General features: G+C 38.1%; 1 protein-coding gene across 1 annotated transcript in view; it reads left to right on the top strand.

Annotated features, from left to right (window-relative positions):
- The first annotated feature begins 227 nt into the window (after positions 1-227).
- The window catches only part of NPDC1 (neural proliferation, differentiation and control 1), a 198,620-nt gene continuing 179,741 nt past the window's right edge, over positions 228-19,106 (top strand). The window contains exon 1 of the mRNA XM_053696086.1: positions 228-457. Within this exon, the coding sequence (XP_053552061.1) occupies positions 364-457 (94 nt within the window). The 5' untranslated portion in view covers positions 228-363. The remainder of the gene's footprint in view (positions 458-19,106) is intronic.

Below are 19,106 nucleotides of genomic sequence, written 5' to 3'. Positions count from 1 at the left end.
TTACCCATTCTTTTGGCATCTTTGAGATATTGACCCATAAGGTGCTTGTTAGCCACAGGCATTATAAATATATACATAAAACACATTTAACCCTTTCATGTCTCCTGTAAACCAAACAACTGACAGCTTGCAGTGATCCCTGCGCGTGCCCGTCTTTGAATGCACTGCACTCTCATGCACGTCCGCTCCTTTGGCGACTGCGCACGTTCACTGTCAACGCGCCCCCCTTCTGTGTGCACTTGCAGCGCGTCCTCGTGAGTTTAGCTTGTCTCACTGACAGCTTTGATCGCTGACTGTCTCCCTTGTCGGTACCCGTTTGGTTCGGGACACAATGCAGTGTCTGTCAGTCTCCTCCGCTTGATCATGGGGACCTTATACTGTCGCTGTTTTGCTGCCCTCTTAGGGCCTGTACTCGCTTACTACTGCCTGCTCTTGCCGGGGAGCGCCGGGAGTCCAGGTTAGACATATGGGAGATTCTATGGGAGATGCCTGGGGGAAGGTGCGGGACGTGGGGGTGGATTAAGCTAAACAGAACGGAGAAACAGGTGCATGCGGCATTCTATAACTGTGTGTGTATATATAGTGATATGTGTATGATATAGTAATATAACTATATATGTGTGTGTATATATAGTGCATATGGGTATGATATAGTGATATATATATATATATATATATATATATATATATATATATATATATATATGATATAGTGATATATATATATATATATATATATATAGTGCATATGTGTATCATATAGTGATATAACTATATGTGTGTATGTATGTATATATATATATATGATATAGTGATATATATATATATATATATATATATATATATATATATATAGTGCATATGTGTATCATATAGTGATATAACTATATGTGTGTATGTATGTATATATATATATATATATATATATATATATATAGTGCATATGTGTATCATATAGTGATATAATTATGTATGTGTATATATATATATATATATATATATACAGTGTATATGGGTATGATATAGTTATGTAAGTAAGTAAATATATATATATATATATATATATATATATATATATATATAATGTGTGTGTGACATATATCCTTGTCTCATTAAATACTGGTGTAGTGGGTCCCAGGCCTGGTGACAACTGTCAGTGTAATACACAGTGTAATACACAGCAGTCAGGAATGGCAATGTTGTTATACATACTCTCTATATATTATTTTTTATACCTCATTCTGTTTTTTTTTTTTTTTTTTTTTACCATTATAAATTTTTAATACATGTTTTGAGATCATTGTTATTTATTTGTCATTTTGGATGTGGCTGTTTTGGTTATTTTTCTATATTTGTACTTTATGTATATTTCAAATAATAAAATTTAGCTCTTTTGTATTTGCACCTGCAATTTATTTTTGTCTAAGCAGTATCTATCTATCTATCTATCTATCTATCTATCTATCTATCTATCTATCTATCTAAAATCCTCCATTTCATTAAAGTAAGAGATATAATAATTGTATAGAAATGAGCTAATCTAGATAAGTATCCCTACTTGATTTTTCCCAGACGTAATCTGTATACATTGTTACTAATGCACCAGGGAACTCTGGGTAAAATAAAATGTTTTTAGCAAAAGTTATAACTCGTTTTAAGCGGCATACGCACATATGCTGTTAGTGCCCCGTGCGCAAGCTTTCAAGCTGGTGTGTAATTGTGTGTGTGAATACCTTATTTGTGTCATAGAAGTCACTGTTGATTCTGAAAATTTGTAGTGTTTAAATACTGGGGTGCATTCACAGCATATGTGCATATGCTGTCGAATAACAGTATTAACTTTTCTAGAAGCATTTTTGCTAATGGGTTGCAGATTTTCATGTACATATACTGACAATATCTCTGTAGCCATATAATAAGAAACATCCTTATTTTTAGGACTGAATCTTCTATTGAAAGAATGGAGTAACTCCAAATTATTAATAATATCCCAGAAAGTGTGTCCCTTAACAAATAAACATAAATGTCTCATACAGAGGCCCAAAGTATCTTTTGAGAACATATACAATATAATGTGAATTATATTTCATTTTCCTTGTTCCATCTGGTGTTCGTATTTCATAAATGTTTAGAATCTATATGTTAATATCTTTCATTCATCAAAACAAATTTTGAGCACTATTAATCCTAACTGGTTGTTCATAATATTATAGAACATTTTAGTTGTCTGATATTTTATTTTTAATTTGATACGTACTAGACATATCGTAATCAACTTGGGCTAATGAGCGTATGCCAGATTTAATAACGTTGATTGTGATGATGTTATTGTATCCTTAGTGAATGAACTGGCATTCATTTTTATTGGTTTAGTGTTTACTTAGCTAATCGATACAGTTATTTTAAAACAAGAGTTGTGCACAAATGAGATTATATATATATATACATACAGGTGGCCCTCGTTTTACAACAGTTCAATTTACACCGTTTTAGAATAACCTTTTTTTCCAGTCATGTGACTGCTATTGAAAAGCATTGAGAAGCAGTGCATTTATTAAAATGGCCAGTAGGTGGAGCTGTCCGCTTGTGTTGCAGCCAAGCAAGCTGAAATGAATCAGTTTAACCAGACCTGAGCTATCGAGCAGATTTCAAAGGAACAAGATCTTCCTGTCTATAAATTAGTCCAGATTGGAATGCATAGAAATAACTGTTTGCAGAAAAATGCAAGTGAAGTCTGCTGTGTGATTATTTTATTAGGTTTATAATGCTGTTTAGCAAATGTTTTTGTTCATTTAACTTAGTTTAATTATATATTCTGTGTTGTGTGATTATTTTATTAGGTTTATATTGCTGTTTAGCATTTAAAGTCTTCTTTTCAAAGCTTTAAAAATAATGTATTAGGTGTTACTTAAGACAATTTTAAGAGGGGCCTGGAACCTAACTCCCTCACTTCCCATTGACTTACATTATAAACTGGGTTTCAATTTACAATGGTTTCGATTTACAACCTTTCCTTCTGGAACCTAACCCCGGCCGGCGTAAACTGAGGGCTACCTGTATGTGTGTATATATATATATATATATATATATATATATATATATATATATATATATTTATTTATTTCATGGGTGCGCCACCTGGCACAATTGTGCAATTCATTTTTGCTTGGAGAGCAAAAAATTTAAAGTGTTGCAATTGCCACCCAGCTGGCAACATTATCTATGGAGAACACTGTTCGGCTGAAGTTAAAATATTCAATTTATCACATGTATCAACACTGTTTTTCAGTTTTACCCTCGGGTTCCTCTAACAGGTTATACTGTATTTCCCTGCCGGGCTGCTCAGCTGTTCACTGGCTGTGACTAATTCACCTAGGCTTAGGTAGGGAAATCCTTAGATTAGAATATGTCTGGTCATAAACATTTGGAGGCTGGAGGTGGGAAACACTGATATTTATAAAGTGTATCAAATGGAAAGTGTCAGGTAAAGTGAATATGTTTGTTAAACAATGTCACAGAGACGTGTTACAGATACTGTGCCAGTTAAAGTGTTCTGTACTCAGGTATGCCACAATGAAATGACCCTGATAAGCTGTGTATGTGATAACGTTTCATGCAGAAATGTGGTAACAGGAATATAACTTGTTTATATGTTTTCTAACGTACCACAATATGTGTGTGTTTTCTCTAGAAGTTATTCTTTTACATATACAAATCCTCAAATTCGGAATTCCCAAATCCATTTTGAATTAATATATATTTTTTTAAATATATAATTATTAAAATTTACTATTTTTTTTTCCCTGCCTGTAAGTCGGAATCTTTTCTGTCTGTGTTTTTTGTTTTGTTTTCTTAAATGCAAATAATAGTCTGTATTTATTTATTTAAAACAGCAAATATTACCTTTCTGATTACAGTACTGTCTTTCTGAGTCTACTACATATACAGAAGTATTAAACATGATATAAAACTAGCTTAAGGTTACATGTATAAGCTATATTGTCTAAATGACATAAGATATTGTTGTTTACACCTGGTGCCTATCCCCTCTCCTAACTGTCCCATTTTACAGATGCAAATATTCCAAAATCCAAACTATTCTGAAATCCAAATCTTTTCCTCTCCCAAGCAGTTTGGATAAATTATTTTCTACCTGTATTTGTTGTTCTAATACAGGGGTTTTGAAAGTCTTAAGCAGTGGGCCTCCCCTCTGAAGAAATTTACAAGTAACCTAATAAATGTTAATTTTCTTTTTTCTTTTTAACCCTTTGAGTGCTAAGCACTTTCCCACCTGGGTGCTAAGGTTTTTTTTTAAAGGTTTTTTTAATTTTTAAAAATATATATTTTTTTAACTTTTTTATTTTATTTTTTATTTCAGATCCCCAAGACTTACACTGTTGGAAAGGTTAGGCGATTACCTTTCCAACGGTGGGTTTTGGGGGTCTGTAGCTGCTTAGATGCCTGAGATACAGGCTTCTAAGCAGCATGCCTCCTGCTCCTATATTTAACATTGTTAATGTTAAATAAAGTTGCGCAGTGATGTCACCGCGCGTAATGTGAAGCCCCGGCGATGCCTGTCACTATGCAGGCCCGATCTCTGGGGTAGGAGCCAGTGGGAGCCCCCAGATCTCCCTCAAAGTGGGAGAGTGCGAGTGACGGCTCTGAGCCGTCATTAGCACCTGACTGAGACAATTTGTGACGGCTCAGAGCCGTCATTAGCACTGAAGGGGTTAAAGAAAATGTATATTTATTTCTAGTTTTAATTTGGGGAATTTACATCTGTTTCAGATTTAACACATAGCTCTCAAGAGCTGATTCGGCGTCGCTCATGTTTCAATTCGCAGTTTGATAATCCTGTGTTAAATGCAAGTTACTGATCAAGACAATAAACGTAATGCAGTCTGAGCGATTTTCACCTCGGTGTCTTTTTTTCCACCATGACATAGCAAGTGTCATCGATGGCTCTTAAACACCAGTCTACGTTTCACCAAAGTCAGCTGTTGTTTATGGTTTCCATAGAATAATGCAAAGTGTCACTGCCCCGGCGCCTCCTTTATATGCTCTAGCGCCCCCCTCTGGACTGGAGGCGCGCCTCACACTTTGAAAACCACTGCTCTAATACTTCTGAAGATTTGCTGCATTTGTATTCAGTAAAAACTATTTTCTCACGCTCTGGGGTGGACACGATTACCTCCTTTGTTTTTAACCTAGTTACATTTGCATGTTGCAGCTGGGGGTACTTAGGACAACTATTTAATCCTGGGGTATTTGCTACAAAAAGTTTTTTAAAAAACACTGCTCTGATCGATTAGGGCATTTTATTTTTGCATTAGTGTCACTTTGATGTGACATTTAAAGGGATATGAAACCCAATTTTTTTTGTGTGTGATTTAGACAGAACATTACATTTTAAAATAGTTTCCTATTTACTTCTATTGTCAAATTTGCTTTGTTCCCATGACATTCTGTGCTGAAGAGATACCTAGGTAGCATCTGGTGCACTGACATAGCAGGAAATAGTGCTGCCCTCTAGTGTTCTTGTTAATGGATAACATTCTTGCAAAACTGCTGCCATATAGTTCTCCAGAAATGAGCCGGTTACTAAGCATATGTCCTGGCTTTTCAACAAAAGATACCAAGAACGAAAAACAATTGATAACATTTATGCTCTATCTGAATAATGAAAGAAAAACGTTGGGTTTCATGTCTCTTTAAATACAATTTCCATCTCTCTAGCATCTAGTAGAGGGTATAACCCCCCCCCCCCATTTCTATATGTGTTGTCTGTACTTGATAGACCTGTTTGTTTTTTGGAGTTTTGGAAACATGTCCATATCAACCAGTAAATCTCTTAGGGATGTCTGCTACCAGCCATTAAAGGGACAGTACCAGTTTACTTTTGTTATTAAATCATTTGCTTTCTTGATATCTTTGTTATAAGAATAAACCAAGATACGCTTAGGAGCAGCAGTGTACTGTTGGGTGTTAACTGGTGATTGATGGCTGCACTTATATGCTTCTTGTCATTGGCTCACTTGTTCTCAGCTAACTCCCAGTAATGCATTGCTGTTCTGGAGCTGAGTTTTCAATACAGGCATTTGCCCTGTCCTGAGAGCTACCAGGATAAAACAGATCTTCTTTACTTCATGCGACACAGTTGTGCTGCCTTGTCAATATCTCCATGGTTTCCTACTTCACATACAAGTATGTTCATCTATTGCTATAGCGTGCAGGGGAAATCAAGGTTGTTTCACAGGCAGATTCATCTTTTACAAACTGCAACGTGGGACAGATCTAATCTCCCCTGCAAGCTAAAGGAACAGGTAATCTTTTGTTCCCTGCTGGTCGTCCCCAGCTGATGATATATAGATAGATATATATATTTGCTTCATTTTCTTGATATCCTTGGCTGGAAAGCATATCTAGATATGCTCAGTCGCTGCTGATTGGTGGCTGCACATAGATGCCTCGTGTGATTGGCTCCCCCCGTGTGCATTGCTATTTCTTCAACAAAGACTATCTAAAGAATTAAGCAAATTAGATAATAGAAGTAAATTGGAATGTTGTTTATAATTTGTATTCTCTATCTGAATCATGAAAGAAAAATTTGGGGTTTAATGTCCCTTTAAGCGGGCTGATCTCCACTTGTATGTAATTTAGGTTTTGAGGTGCTGGATAATTAAAGGGACATGAAACCATTTTCTATTTATTTCATGATTCAGATAGAACATAGACTTATTATTACTATTTTTTAAATAATTTTATTGAGGTGTTTAGACAAACATTACAAATATACATAAATGCGGTACATACGTTTTTACAGGCTTGGCATTTAAAGAGAGAAAGTTCAAAGATTTTTTTTTTATTTATTTAAATGACAAAACAAGACTGCAGTCTAAGTACGTCAGAAAACAATATTTTACACGCACTAAAGAGACACACCTTACAACACCTCATGTATAGAATATATATCCCCCACCCAATTTGAAACCATTTTTCGACTTCTGGACACATTTAAGAGGTCAATTTATTAAGCTACGGCGGACAGCGGCGCATATACGCGCCCCTGTCCACTGCAGCTGGCTTCTGGCAGGCTGAATTCCCCTCAGCATTGCACACAAGTGCTATTTTGCACTCTCGTGCAATCCCGCCCCCAGCCAATCACGTGGCCGCTGCTTGTTAAATACGGCGTGCAGGTTCTCTTGTGAGAACCTGCAGTCGTATGGGGTTGAAAGGCTTGCAAAGCCTTTGATAATCGACCCCCTAAGACACCGCAGTAGGAGGGATAAGTATTGGGATTGTACAGGCTACTTTTGGGCCGCTATAAATATTATAAATCTATAATATATGTTGCTATAGTAACTAACACAGTCAAGATAAATAGGGTCATTTTTGGATCCATAGTACTCTATAGAAATATTTCTTGACTAGTTTTATAAAGTATAAATAGGAAGAATAAATTGCAGTGTTTTGCAGAAATATATCAAAGTTCAATATACTAGTAACTGAATTAAATTATAGAGCTGCAATTTCACTATGGGAAAAGAAATGTAAAACCACTCTTATGCTTCAATATACTCAAACAATAACAATTATATATAGAGGAGTTAAATGGATATTAAACCCACATTTTTTCTTAAATGATTCAGAGAATTCAATTTTAAGCACTTTCTTATTTACTCCTATTATGACTTTTTCTTCGTTCTCTTGCTATCTTTATTTGAAAAAGAAGGCAGCTAAGCTAAGGAGCCAGCCGATTTTTGGTTCAGACCCTGGGCAGCACTTGTGTATTAGTGGGTGCCTTTAGCCACCAATCAGCAAGCACAACCCTGGTTGTGAACCAAAAATGGGCCGCCTTCTAAACTTACATTCTTGCTTTTCAAATAAAGATAGCAAGAGAATGAAGAAAAATTGATAATAGGAGTAAATTAGAAAGTTGGTGTTGCTGTATTATCTCCCCTCAATTTAGTGCTATAGTTATGCAGGACTGTTCCTATACAATACAAACATAAACGGGGAATAGATCAAGCTTTAAATTAAGAATATAACAGATAATGCTGCCTGTGAATATATAAAAGCTGTAACAGTACTTTGGTAAAGGCAGGATCCAATCATCCGTCAGCATTTCATTATGCTGTGCTTTATATCTAAAAATTTAGACATTTCTTAGGAGCAATGTTAGGAATGCAGAAAGTGGAAGTATAAAATATTAAAGCTAACGTAAACCTGACTCAGGTTTCATGCTATATTTTACTGACGCTAACTTCCAAAATAAGTAGGGAAAGATATAAACATTCCTCATATTAATAGCTATGCTGGCTCAAGAATATAAATATTAATAGATTGTAAGGGGCCGATTTATCAAATAGCGGGCAGACATGATTCGCGACAGCATACACCACTAATCGGCCATCACTACCCAGGTGCTGAACCAAAAGACTGGCTCCTAAGCTTACATTCCTGCTTTTTCAAATAAAGATAGCAAGACAACGAAGACAAATTGATAATGGGAGTAAATTGGGACGTTGTTTAAAATTGCATGCTCTATCTGAATCAAAATTTGGGTTTAGTATCCAATTAAAATATATCACTCTTTTATGATGCTATATGTATGTGTTTACCGCTCTTATTAAAGAGACATGTAACCTAAAAAATGTCATGATTTATCTAGAGCATATAATTTTAAACAACTTTCCAATATACTAGTATTATCAAATGCACTTCATTCTCTTGGTATCCTTTGTCGGTGTGCAGTAATGCTCTACTGGGAGTTGGCTCAACACATCAGGTGAGCCATAAACAAGGCATATATGTGCAGCCACAAATCAGCTAGCTCCCGGTAGTGCATTGCTGCTCCTTAGCCTACCAAGGTAAGCTTTTCAACAAAGGATACAAAGAAAATGAAATTTAAAAAAATCAGAGTCACAAGACAAAAAAAAATAATTTTTATTTTTTTTTAATTTTTTTTACATAATTTCTTTTTATTGAGGGGAAAAAACAAAAAGGAGAGTAACAACCAGATACTAAATGACATAATTTTTTTTTTAAAAAGCAGAAAATTAAAAATCACAGCAAGCTAATAATCACAAAATTGGACAAACTTCATGTTATCCATTTTCGATGTTATCGAAACAGATTCAAGTATCGCATTAAATTGGAGTAGTCATTACCCATGTAAAACATATTTTGCATCATAAGCAATATTAATGAGACATTTCCTAGATACAGTAACATATTTGCTTAATAAAGAAGATATCATGTAATAAAATTACCCTCAAGTTATCAATAAACACATGACCTATTATTGTGTCAAAAGATCCGTAGAGAAGTTTCTAAACTTATAAACTTAATAATCGTATATAAGCTGTTACAGGGAGAGCAAATATATAACTACATATCAATAGCATTAGATCAATACCAGTCCTCTCACGGGGTGGCGTGGGGGGGTAGGGGATGGGCAGGTGCGCCGAGAAAAAGGGGGGGAGAAGAGAGGGAGAAAAAAAAAAAAGGGGGAGGTTATGAAGTGTTTCTGTAATTTTGAATGAAATCTAGCTACTTATTAGCAAAGCTAAGTTGTTGCTGAGGTCCATTGTTAGCGTTGTCCGTCTGTTCAATTATATATTGTGAGTATAGTAGGTATGTTATTAATTGTTGGTGGTCGATTGGCCTTCCAGTTTTTCAAGATACGATATCTGGCGCCCAATATTACAGAATTAATAAAACATACCTTGTGAATATACGGGGTAGGCTTAACTAAAAAAAAATATTTGCTGGCTGTAGAGTGATTTGAGCAGTTAACAGTCTGTTCAGCCAAAACTGTACCCGTCTCCAAAACTGCAGGATTCTTGGACAACTCCAAAACATGTGGATCAGGTCAGCCATGGCAGAACTACATCTTGGGCACAAGTTTGATGATTGACCATACCATTTATTTATATCTGCAGGGGATATATATATATATATATATATATATATATATATATATATATATATATATATATATATATATATATAATTTAAAATTTTAAAATGTGATTCACGCCAGGCAGTCGATAAGGTAGCTCGTTCGACCGCTGTTATACTAAGTTTCGTCTGGACAATATCTAATGATTGAATATCACGAGACTATGTGACATAGATTCTTGCAAGATTGGCTTCCCCTGCAACTACTAACATCAGCCTATACCAATAACTACTGGAATGTTTTCCAGCTTTATAAAGGGATAGACCCATTCTGATACCAGGGTGAAGCCATTGTCCAAATAGATTTTGAGTTATTTCATTGTACCAGTGCCAAACAAGTTGATACTTAATTTTGAGAGAAGCAAATGTGTGTATAATAGAATTCTCAGGGTCTCTAAAATGGGATAAATGAGTGAGACCTTGTGCCGCCCATCTATTAAATAGTTTATTATTTAAGCCAGGACTAAAGCAAGGATTCTTAGTAATCGGAACTAATTCCGAGATCAGAGGGTTATCGTTCATACGTAATCGAATTGCCATGCTTTTAATGACGTTCACTATTGTACATCTATTCTTAAGCTTATTTGGAAGCGCATTAATGGGACAGTGTAGTAAAGCAATTAATGAAAAGGGGGAAACTATTTTTTGCTCTGCTTCAAGAAAAGCAACATAGAAACTATCCGTGATCCAATCCATGGCTACCTTAGCCAAACATATATTATTATAGAGTGAAAATATGGGAAATGCTAGCCTACCGTATTGTCTGAGTTGTGCCAATTTATCAAGCGAAATACTTTTCCTACCCGTACCCCATATAAATATCCTAAGTCGGCTGTCCAGGAACTTAATATCCTTTTTTGTTAATGTGATAGGAGTATTTTGCATAGTATATAATAGTTTTGGTAGAATGGTCATCTTGACTGAATTAATTTTCGCCGTTAGCGATAGGGGTATTTTCGCCCAGTTCATTAAGTCTGCTTCTTTTTTGTTTAAAAGTGGTGCAAAGTTAAGTGCGTACCAGTCCAATGGGTTTCTACTGATTTTTAATACCTAAGTAGGTTATATAATGGTCTGCAACATTAAAAGGGGGCACATAGTTCAAATGTGGGGGTGGGTTTAACCAGAGTAGATCGGACTTAGTAATATTAATTTTATAACCCGTGAATGAACCGAATGTATCAATAATCTCTAAAATGCGGGGAATCTCGGGTTGCAGGTCATTAAGAAAAAGTAATATATCATCTGCATATAACAATAATTTGAGGAAGTTATTACCTAAACTAACCCCAGCTAGATGTGTTTTTAGCATTAATGCTAAAGGTTCTGATGCCAGGTTAAACAAAAGTGGCGAGATCGGACATCCTTGACGGGTGCTGGTCCTAATAGTAAAAGGATCTGTAAGTGAGCCATTTACCAGTAACGCTGACGATGCGTTTGAGTAAAGCGCCCTGATACAACTAGGGAAATGACCTCTAAACCCAAACTGTTTCGTATGAAATAGGTGATCCCAAGTAATCGAAACAAATGCTTTTTGGGCATCAAGAGATAGAATAGCTGAATCAGACTGACAATGAGTCTTATTAGAATGCAGAAAATCTATTAACAACATTTTTTTTCCTAATGCTGGCCGTTGAGTTCCGCTGTGCCATAAAGCCGACCTAATCCGCATGTATCAGAGATCGAGAATAGGTTTAAGCCTGTGTGCCAGAATTGCGGTAAATATTTTGTAATCCGCGTTTAAAAGCGATATTGGGCGGTATGAGTCAATTATTTCCGGATCTTTACCCTTTTTTGGGATCAGAATAATTTTTGATGCAGTGAAATAATTAGAAGGTACCTTGCCCTTGCATAAATAGTCGTTAAATAAATTCACTAAGGATGGTGTAACCTCTTCCCTCCAAGATTTTATATAGTTCAGCCGGAAGTAAATCAGGGCCAGCAGCTTTACCCCACCTAAGTCTATCTATAGCTTGTAATACTTCTGTATTAGTGATGGGATGGTTAAGATTTTCTGCCTCTTGTTGGGACAGTGTTGGAACCTGGATTTTCCCCCAAAACTTCTCTTTATTCTGCGTATCTATCTGCGGGTTGTCATACAATCTCTTGAAGAATTTGTGAAACACTGTCTTTATGTCATCTGACTCGGTTAATCTTTTCTCCCCTATCTTTATAGCTTTTATACTTTTGTGCGCTTGATACATCTTCACGCAGTTTGCTAGCAGTTTACCTACCTTGCTGCCAAATCTATAAAACCTAGTCCTATGCTGACTTTCCTGAGTCGTAGCTTTCTGAAGAGATATATTATCCCATTCTTGTTTAGCTTTACTGTATTTCTGCCAATTCTGATGATTAGGTTCAGTAATGTACAGATTGTAAGTATTTCTAAGATAATTAGATAACTCCATTTCTCTTAGACGTGCTTTGGTCCTAATCCTGCATGTATTTTTTTTTAATCTCGCCCCTGATCACCGCTTTAGCTGTTTCCCAATAAGTCTCTGCCTTGTGGTTGTAGGAGCTATTCTGAAACCTGTATTCTCGCCAAGTTGCATGAATGTTTTTTAAACTCAGTGTTGCTGGTTAAATAACGGGGGAAAGTATAACCTCTAGCTGGTTCAAAGGTGGCACTGGCTAGCTTGATTTCTAAGGATATAGGGGCATGGTCAGATATAATAATGTCACCTATCTGCGCTTTAGCGCAGTTTCCCAATACCCTATCTGAGCCCCCAAAAAAATCAATGCGAAAAAACATTCTGTGATTTTTAGATTCTAATGTAAATGCGCTTATATTGGGGTTCTTATGTCACCAGATATCCCGGACTTGAAGAGCACTACAGAAAGTTCTAAGGATTCTGGTTACTTTATGAGGGATTCTAGGTGGCTTTAATTTGTTGGTCTGAAGTCGGTCTATGCTGACATTGAGGAGATATCAAAACAAGTTGCCCAACTATTACTCCCACAACTTGATCTAATTAAATCGGAGATTTCCACACTGTCTGTAGAAATGAAAATTTTTACCGCAAAGCTGTCAGAAGCCGAAACTAGATTATCAGACATCGAGGACTCCTCGTATAAATTAGAGCAACTTAGTCAACAACACAGTACACAAATTGAGGAACTTAGTGAGAAAATTGAAGATCTAGAGGACAGATCGCGTAGAAATAATTTAAAAATAATTGGCCTCCCAGAGACTCTTAGTCATTTTGCAGCCATAACATTACCACAACTTTTGGGGATTAACCATCAAACCCAGTCTATTCAGGTAGAGAGAGCCCATCGGATGGGCAGCATTAGACAACTAGCTGAGCATACTCCGCAGAAGCGCCCTATCATGGTGAAATATTTAAATTTTCAAGACAAAACTAATATCTTAAGGGCTTATAGAAAGATTCAAAATTTGGAAATAGACCATAATAGAATTTTATTGTTTCAGGATTACTCTGTACAGACATCTAATAAGCGGAAGGCAATGGCACCATTCTGTACCACATTAATCAACCGAGGTCTCTCTGCTAGGTTAATTTACCCTGCTAAAATTAAGCTTTTCTCCAACATAGGTGTGTCCGGTCCACGGCGTCATCCTTACTTGTGGGATATTCTCTTCCCCAACAGGAAATGGCAAAGAGTCCCAGCAAAGCTGGTCATATGATCCCTCCTAGGCTCCGCCCACCCCAGTCATTCTCTTTGCCGTTGCACAGGCAACATCTCCACGGAGATGGTTAAGAGTTTTTTGGTATTTAAATTAGAACATCTCCGCGCACTGCTTAAGGAGGTATTATCTACTCTGGATGATTGTGACAATTTGGTCATTCCAGAGAAATTATGTAATATGGACAAGTTCCTAGAGGTTCCGGTGCCCCCCGACGCTTTTCCTATACCCAAGCGGGTGGCGGACATAGTAAATAAGGAGTGGGAAAGGCCCGGCATACCTTTTGTCCCCCCCCCCTATATTTAAGAAATTATTTCCTATAGTCGACCCCAGAAAGGACTTATGGCAGACAGTCCCCAAGGTCGAGGGGGCGGTTTCTACTCTAAACAAACGCACTACTATTCCTATCGAAGATAGTTGTGCTTTCAAAGATCCTATGGATAAAAAATTAGAGGGTTTGCTTAAAAAGATTTTTGTTCAGCAGGGTTACCTTCTACAACCAATTTCATGCATTGTTCCTGTCACTACGGCAGCGTGTTTCTGGTTCGAGGAACTAGAAAAATCGCTCAATAAAGAATCTTCGTATGAGGAGGTTATGGACAGAGTTCAAGCACTTAAATTGGCTAACTCTTTTATTTTAGATGCCGCTTTGCAATTAGCTAGATTAGCGGCGAAAAATTCAGGGTTTGCTATCGTGGCGCGCAGAGCGCTTTGGCTAAAGTCTTGGTCAGCGGATGTGTCTTCCAAGACAAAATTGCTTAACATTCCTTTCAAGGGTAAAACATTATTTGGACCTGATTTGAAGGAGATTATTTCAGACATCACTGGGGGAAAGGGCCACGCCCTCCCACAGGATAGGTCTTTTAAGGCTAAAAATAAACCTAATTTTCGTCCCTTTCGCAGAAACGGACCAGCCTCTAATTCTACATCCTCTAAGCAAGAGGGTAATACTTCACAACCCAAACCAGCCTGGAGACCAATGCAAGGCTGGAACAAGGGTAAGCAGGCCAAGAAGCCTACCACTGCTACCAAAACAGCATGAAGGGATGGCCCCCGATCCGGGACCGGATCTGGTGGGGGGCAGACTTTCTCTCTTTGCTCAGGCTTGGGCAAGAGATGTTCAGGATCCTTGGGCGCTAGAAATAGTTTCTCAAGGTTATCTCCTGGAATTCAAGGAACTACCCCCAAGGGTAAGGTTCCACAGGTCTCAATTATCTTCAAACCAAATAAAAAGACAGGCATTCTTACATTGTGTAGAAGACCTGTTAAAAATGGGAGTGATTCATCCAGTTCCAATAAGAGAACAAGGGATGGGTTTTTATTCCAACCTGTTCATAGTTCCCAAAAAAGAGGGAACATTCAGACCAATTTTGGATCTCAAGGTTCCATCGTTCAAAATGGAAACTATTCGAACGATCCTATATACTATCCAGGAAAATCAATTTATGACTACCGTGGATTTAAAGGATGCGTACCTACATATTCCTATCCACAAGGAACATCATCAGTTCCTGAGGTTCGCTTTTCTGGACAAGCATTACCAGTTTGTGGCACTTCCATTCGGATTAGCCACTGCTCCAAGGATTTTCACAAAAGTACTAGGGTCCCTTCTAGCGGTTCTAAGACCAAGGGGCATTGCAGTAGTACCTTACTTGGACGACATCCTGATTCAAGCGTCGTCTCTGTCAAAAGCAAAGGCTCATACGGACATCGTCCTAGCCTTTCTCAGATCTCACGGATGGAAGGTGAACAAAGAAAAAAGTTCTCTGTCCCCGTCAACAAGAGTTCCCTTCTTGGGAACAATAATAGATTCCTTAGAAATGAGGATTTTTCTGACAGAGGTCAGAAAATCAAAAATTCTAAGCTCTTGTCAAGTACTTCATTCTGTTCTTCGTCCTTCCATAGCGCAGTGCATGGAAGTAATAGGATTGATGGTTGCAGCAATGGACATAGTTCCTTTTGCACGAATTCATCTAAGACCATTACAACTGTGCATGCTCAGACAGTGGAATGGGGATTATACAGACTTGTCTCCGACGATTCAAGTAGATCAAAAGACCAGAGTTTCACTCCGTTGGTGGCTGACCCTGGACAATCTGTCACAGGGAATGAGCTTCCGCAGACCAGAGTGGGTCATTGTCACGACCGACGCCAGCCTGATGGGCTGGGGCGCGGTCTGGGAACCCCTGAAAGCTCAGGGTCTATGGTCTCGGGAAGAGTCTCTTCTCCCGATAAACATTCTGGAACTGAGAGCGATATTCAATGCTCTCAAAGCTTGGCCTCAACTAGCAAAGGCCAAATTCATAAGGTTTCAATCAGACAACATGACGACTGTTGCATATATCAATCATCAGGGGGGAACAAGGAGTTCCCTGGCGATGGAAGAAGTGACCAAAATAATCCAATGGGCGGAGGATCACTCCTGCCACTTGTCTGCAATCCACATCCCAGGAGTGGAAAATTGGGAAGCGGATTTTCTGAGTCGTCAGACATTCCATCCGGGGGAGTGGGAACTCCATCCGGAAATCTTTGCCCAAATAACTCAATTATGGGGCATTCCAGACATGGATCTGATGGCGTCTCGTCAGAACTTCAAGGTTCCTTGCTACGGGTCCAGATCCAGGGATCCCAAGGCGACTCTAGTAGATGCACTAGTAGCACCTTGGACCTTCAACCTAGCTTATGTATTCCCACCGTTTCCTCTCATCCCCAGGCTGGTAGCCAGGATCAATCAGGAGAGGGCCTCAGTGATCTTGATAGCTCCTGCGTGGCCACGCAGGACTTGGTATGCAGACCTGGTGAATATGTCATCGGCTCCACCATGGAAGCTACCTTTGAGACAGGACCTTCTTGTTCAGGGTCCATTCGAACATCCGAATCTGGTTTCCCTCCAACTGACGGCTTGGAGATTGAACGCTTGATTTTATCAAAGCGTGGGTTTTCAGATTCTGTAATAGATACTCTGATTCAGGCTAGAAAGCCTGTAACTAGAAAAATTTACCATAAAATATGGAAAAAATATATCTGTTGGTGTGAATCTAAAGGATTCCCATGGAACAAGATAAAAATTCCTAAGGTTCTATCCTTTCTACAAGAAGGTTTGGAGAAAGGATTATCTGCAAGTTCTCTGAAGGGACAGATCTCTGCTTTATCTGTTTTACTTCACAAAAGACTGGCAGCTGTGCCAGATGTTCAAGCATTTGTTCAGGCTCTGGTTAGGATCAAGCCTGTTTACAGACCTTTGACTCCTCCCTGGAGTCTAAATCTAGTTCTTTCAGTTCTTCAAGGGGTTCCGTTTGAACCCTTACATTCCGTAGATATTAAGTTATTATCTTGGAAAGTTTTGATTTTGGTTGCAATTTCTTCTGCTAGAAGAGTTTCAGAGTTATCTGCTCTGCAGTGTTCTCCGCCCTATCTGGTGTTCCATGCAGATAAGGTGGTTTTGCGTACTAAGCCTGGTTTTCTTCCGAAAGTTGTTTCCAACAAAAATATTAACCAGGAGATAGTTGTACTTTCTTTGTGTCCGAATCCAGTTTCAAAGAAGGAACGTTTGTTACACAATTTGGACGTAGTCCGTGCTCTAAAATTCTATTTAGAGGCTACTAAAGATTTCAGACAAACATCTTCCTTGTTTGTTGTTTATTCTGGTAAAAGGAGAGGTCAAAAAGCGACTTCTACCTCTCTTTCCTTTTGGCTTAAAAGCATTATCCGATTGGCTTATGAGACTGCCGGACGGCAGCCTCCTGAAAGAATCACAGCTCACTCCACTAGGGCTGTGGCTTCCACATGGGCCTTCAAGAACGAGGCTTCTGTTGACCAGATATGTAAGGCAGCGACTTGGTCTTCACTGCACACTTTTGCCAAATTTTACAAATTTGATACTTTTGCTTCTTCGGAGGCTATTTTTGGGAGAGAGGTTTTGCAAGCCGTGGTGCCTTCCATTTAGGTGACCTGATTTGCTCCCTCCCTTCATCCGTGTCCTAAAGCTTTGGTATTGGTTCCCACAAGTAAGGATGACGCCGTGGACCGGACACACCTATGTTGGAGAAAACAGAATTTATGCTTACCTGATAAATTACTTTCTCCAACGGTATGTCCGGTCCACGGCCTGCCCTGGTTTTTTAATCAGGTCTGATGAATTATTTTCTCTAACTACAGTCACCATGGTATCATATGGTTTCTCCTATATATATTTCCTCCTGTCCGTCGGTCGAATGACTGGGGTGGGCAGAGCCTAGGAGGGATCATGTGACCAGCTTTGCTGGGACTCTTTGCCATTTCCTGTTGGGGAAGAGAATATCCCACAAGTAAGGATGACGCCGTGGACCGGACACACCGTTGGAGAAAGTAATTTATCAGGTAAGCATAAATTCTGTTTTTATCAACAATGAAACAATTACGCTAAATACACCTCTTGAGGCCAATACTTACTTAGATCAATGCAAACAGGGTAATAGCTAAAGGAATAGGGGGATGATGTGCGCTCTTAATGGCGCATGACATAAACAACCCCACTCTTAGTGTTTTAATGACATGGTTGAACAGGAGGACAAGGCATTTATATATGCCCCGGGATGGCGTGGGAGGGGGGGGGGGACGTGGGCTCACCTTCTTTTTTTATTTTTTTATTATCTTCTGTCCTGTAGGTACATGATATATGTTGAAATAAAATGTCCATGTTGAAGGTTATGTCATGGAACATGGGCGGTATCACAAACCCGATTAAACGTAAAAAAATATTAGCACATTTAAATAAGTGCAGGGCAGATTTAATTCTCTTACAGGAAACACATCTGTCCAAACAAGAACATAAAAAGCTAAAAGTTAATTGGGTCCAGGAGGTTATTTTTACCCTGTGTGCTTCCCGTAAACGTGGGGTGGCTATATTATTCAGGAAAAATTTGGAGTACGAAATTGTTTCCCAAGAGTTAGACCTGGGTGAGCGCTATATTATTATGAAAATAAAAATTGGATCACTCATTTATACCATATGTAATGTGTATGGTCCAAATAACTGTGATGAGGCATTCTGGGTAAAACTCAAGGTCAAATTGTTTAACTATATGGATACTATTATGATAGTGGCAGGCGACTTTAACCTTGCCTTTAACAGCATAGACCGACTTCAAAAAAATAAATGTTATATCAAAAAGCTAATCTATTTTTATTTTACATAAATATAATATCCTAGTATACCACTGGTGGTTATAAAACTTAAAGGGCCATAATACCCAAATGTTGAAACACTTGAAAGTGATGCAGCATAGCTGTAAAAAGCTGACTAGAAAATATCACCTGAACATCTCTATGTAAAAAGAAAGATATTTTACCTCAAAAGTTTCTCAGTAGCCACATCCCATTGTAAAGGACTTCTAAGCAACAAATCAGTATGTCTGTCCCGGAACAGCGGAAGGAGCGAGCTTACGTGCACTCTCATCTTATTTCCCTATTCAGTGTAAGGAAGTTTACAATGAAATCTCATCAGCTTTAAGTGAAA

This window comes from Bombina bombina, chromosome 12 (assembly GCF_027579735.1).
Source record: "Bombina bombina isolate aBomBom1 chromosome 12, aBomBom1.pri, whole genome shotgun sequence".
Lineage (NCBI taxonomy): Eukaryota > Metazoa > Chordata > Amphibia > Anura > Bombinatoridae > Bombina > Bombina bombina.
Note: the sequence above shows the minus strand (reverse complement) of the source record. Positions and strands in the feature narration are given on the sequence as shown.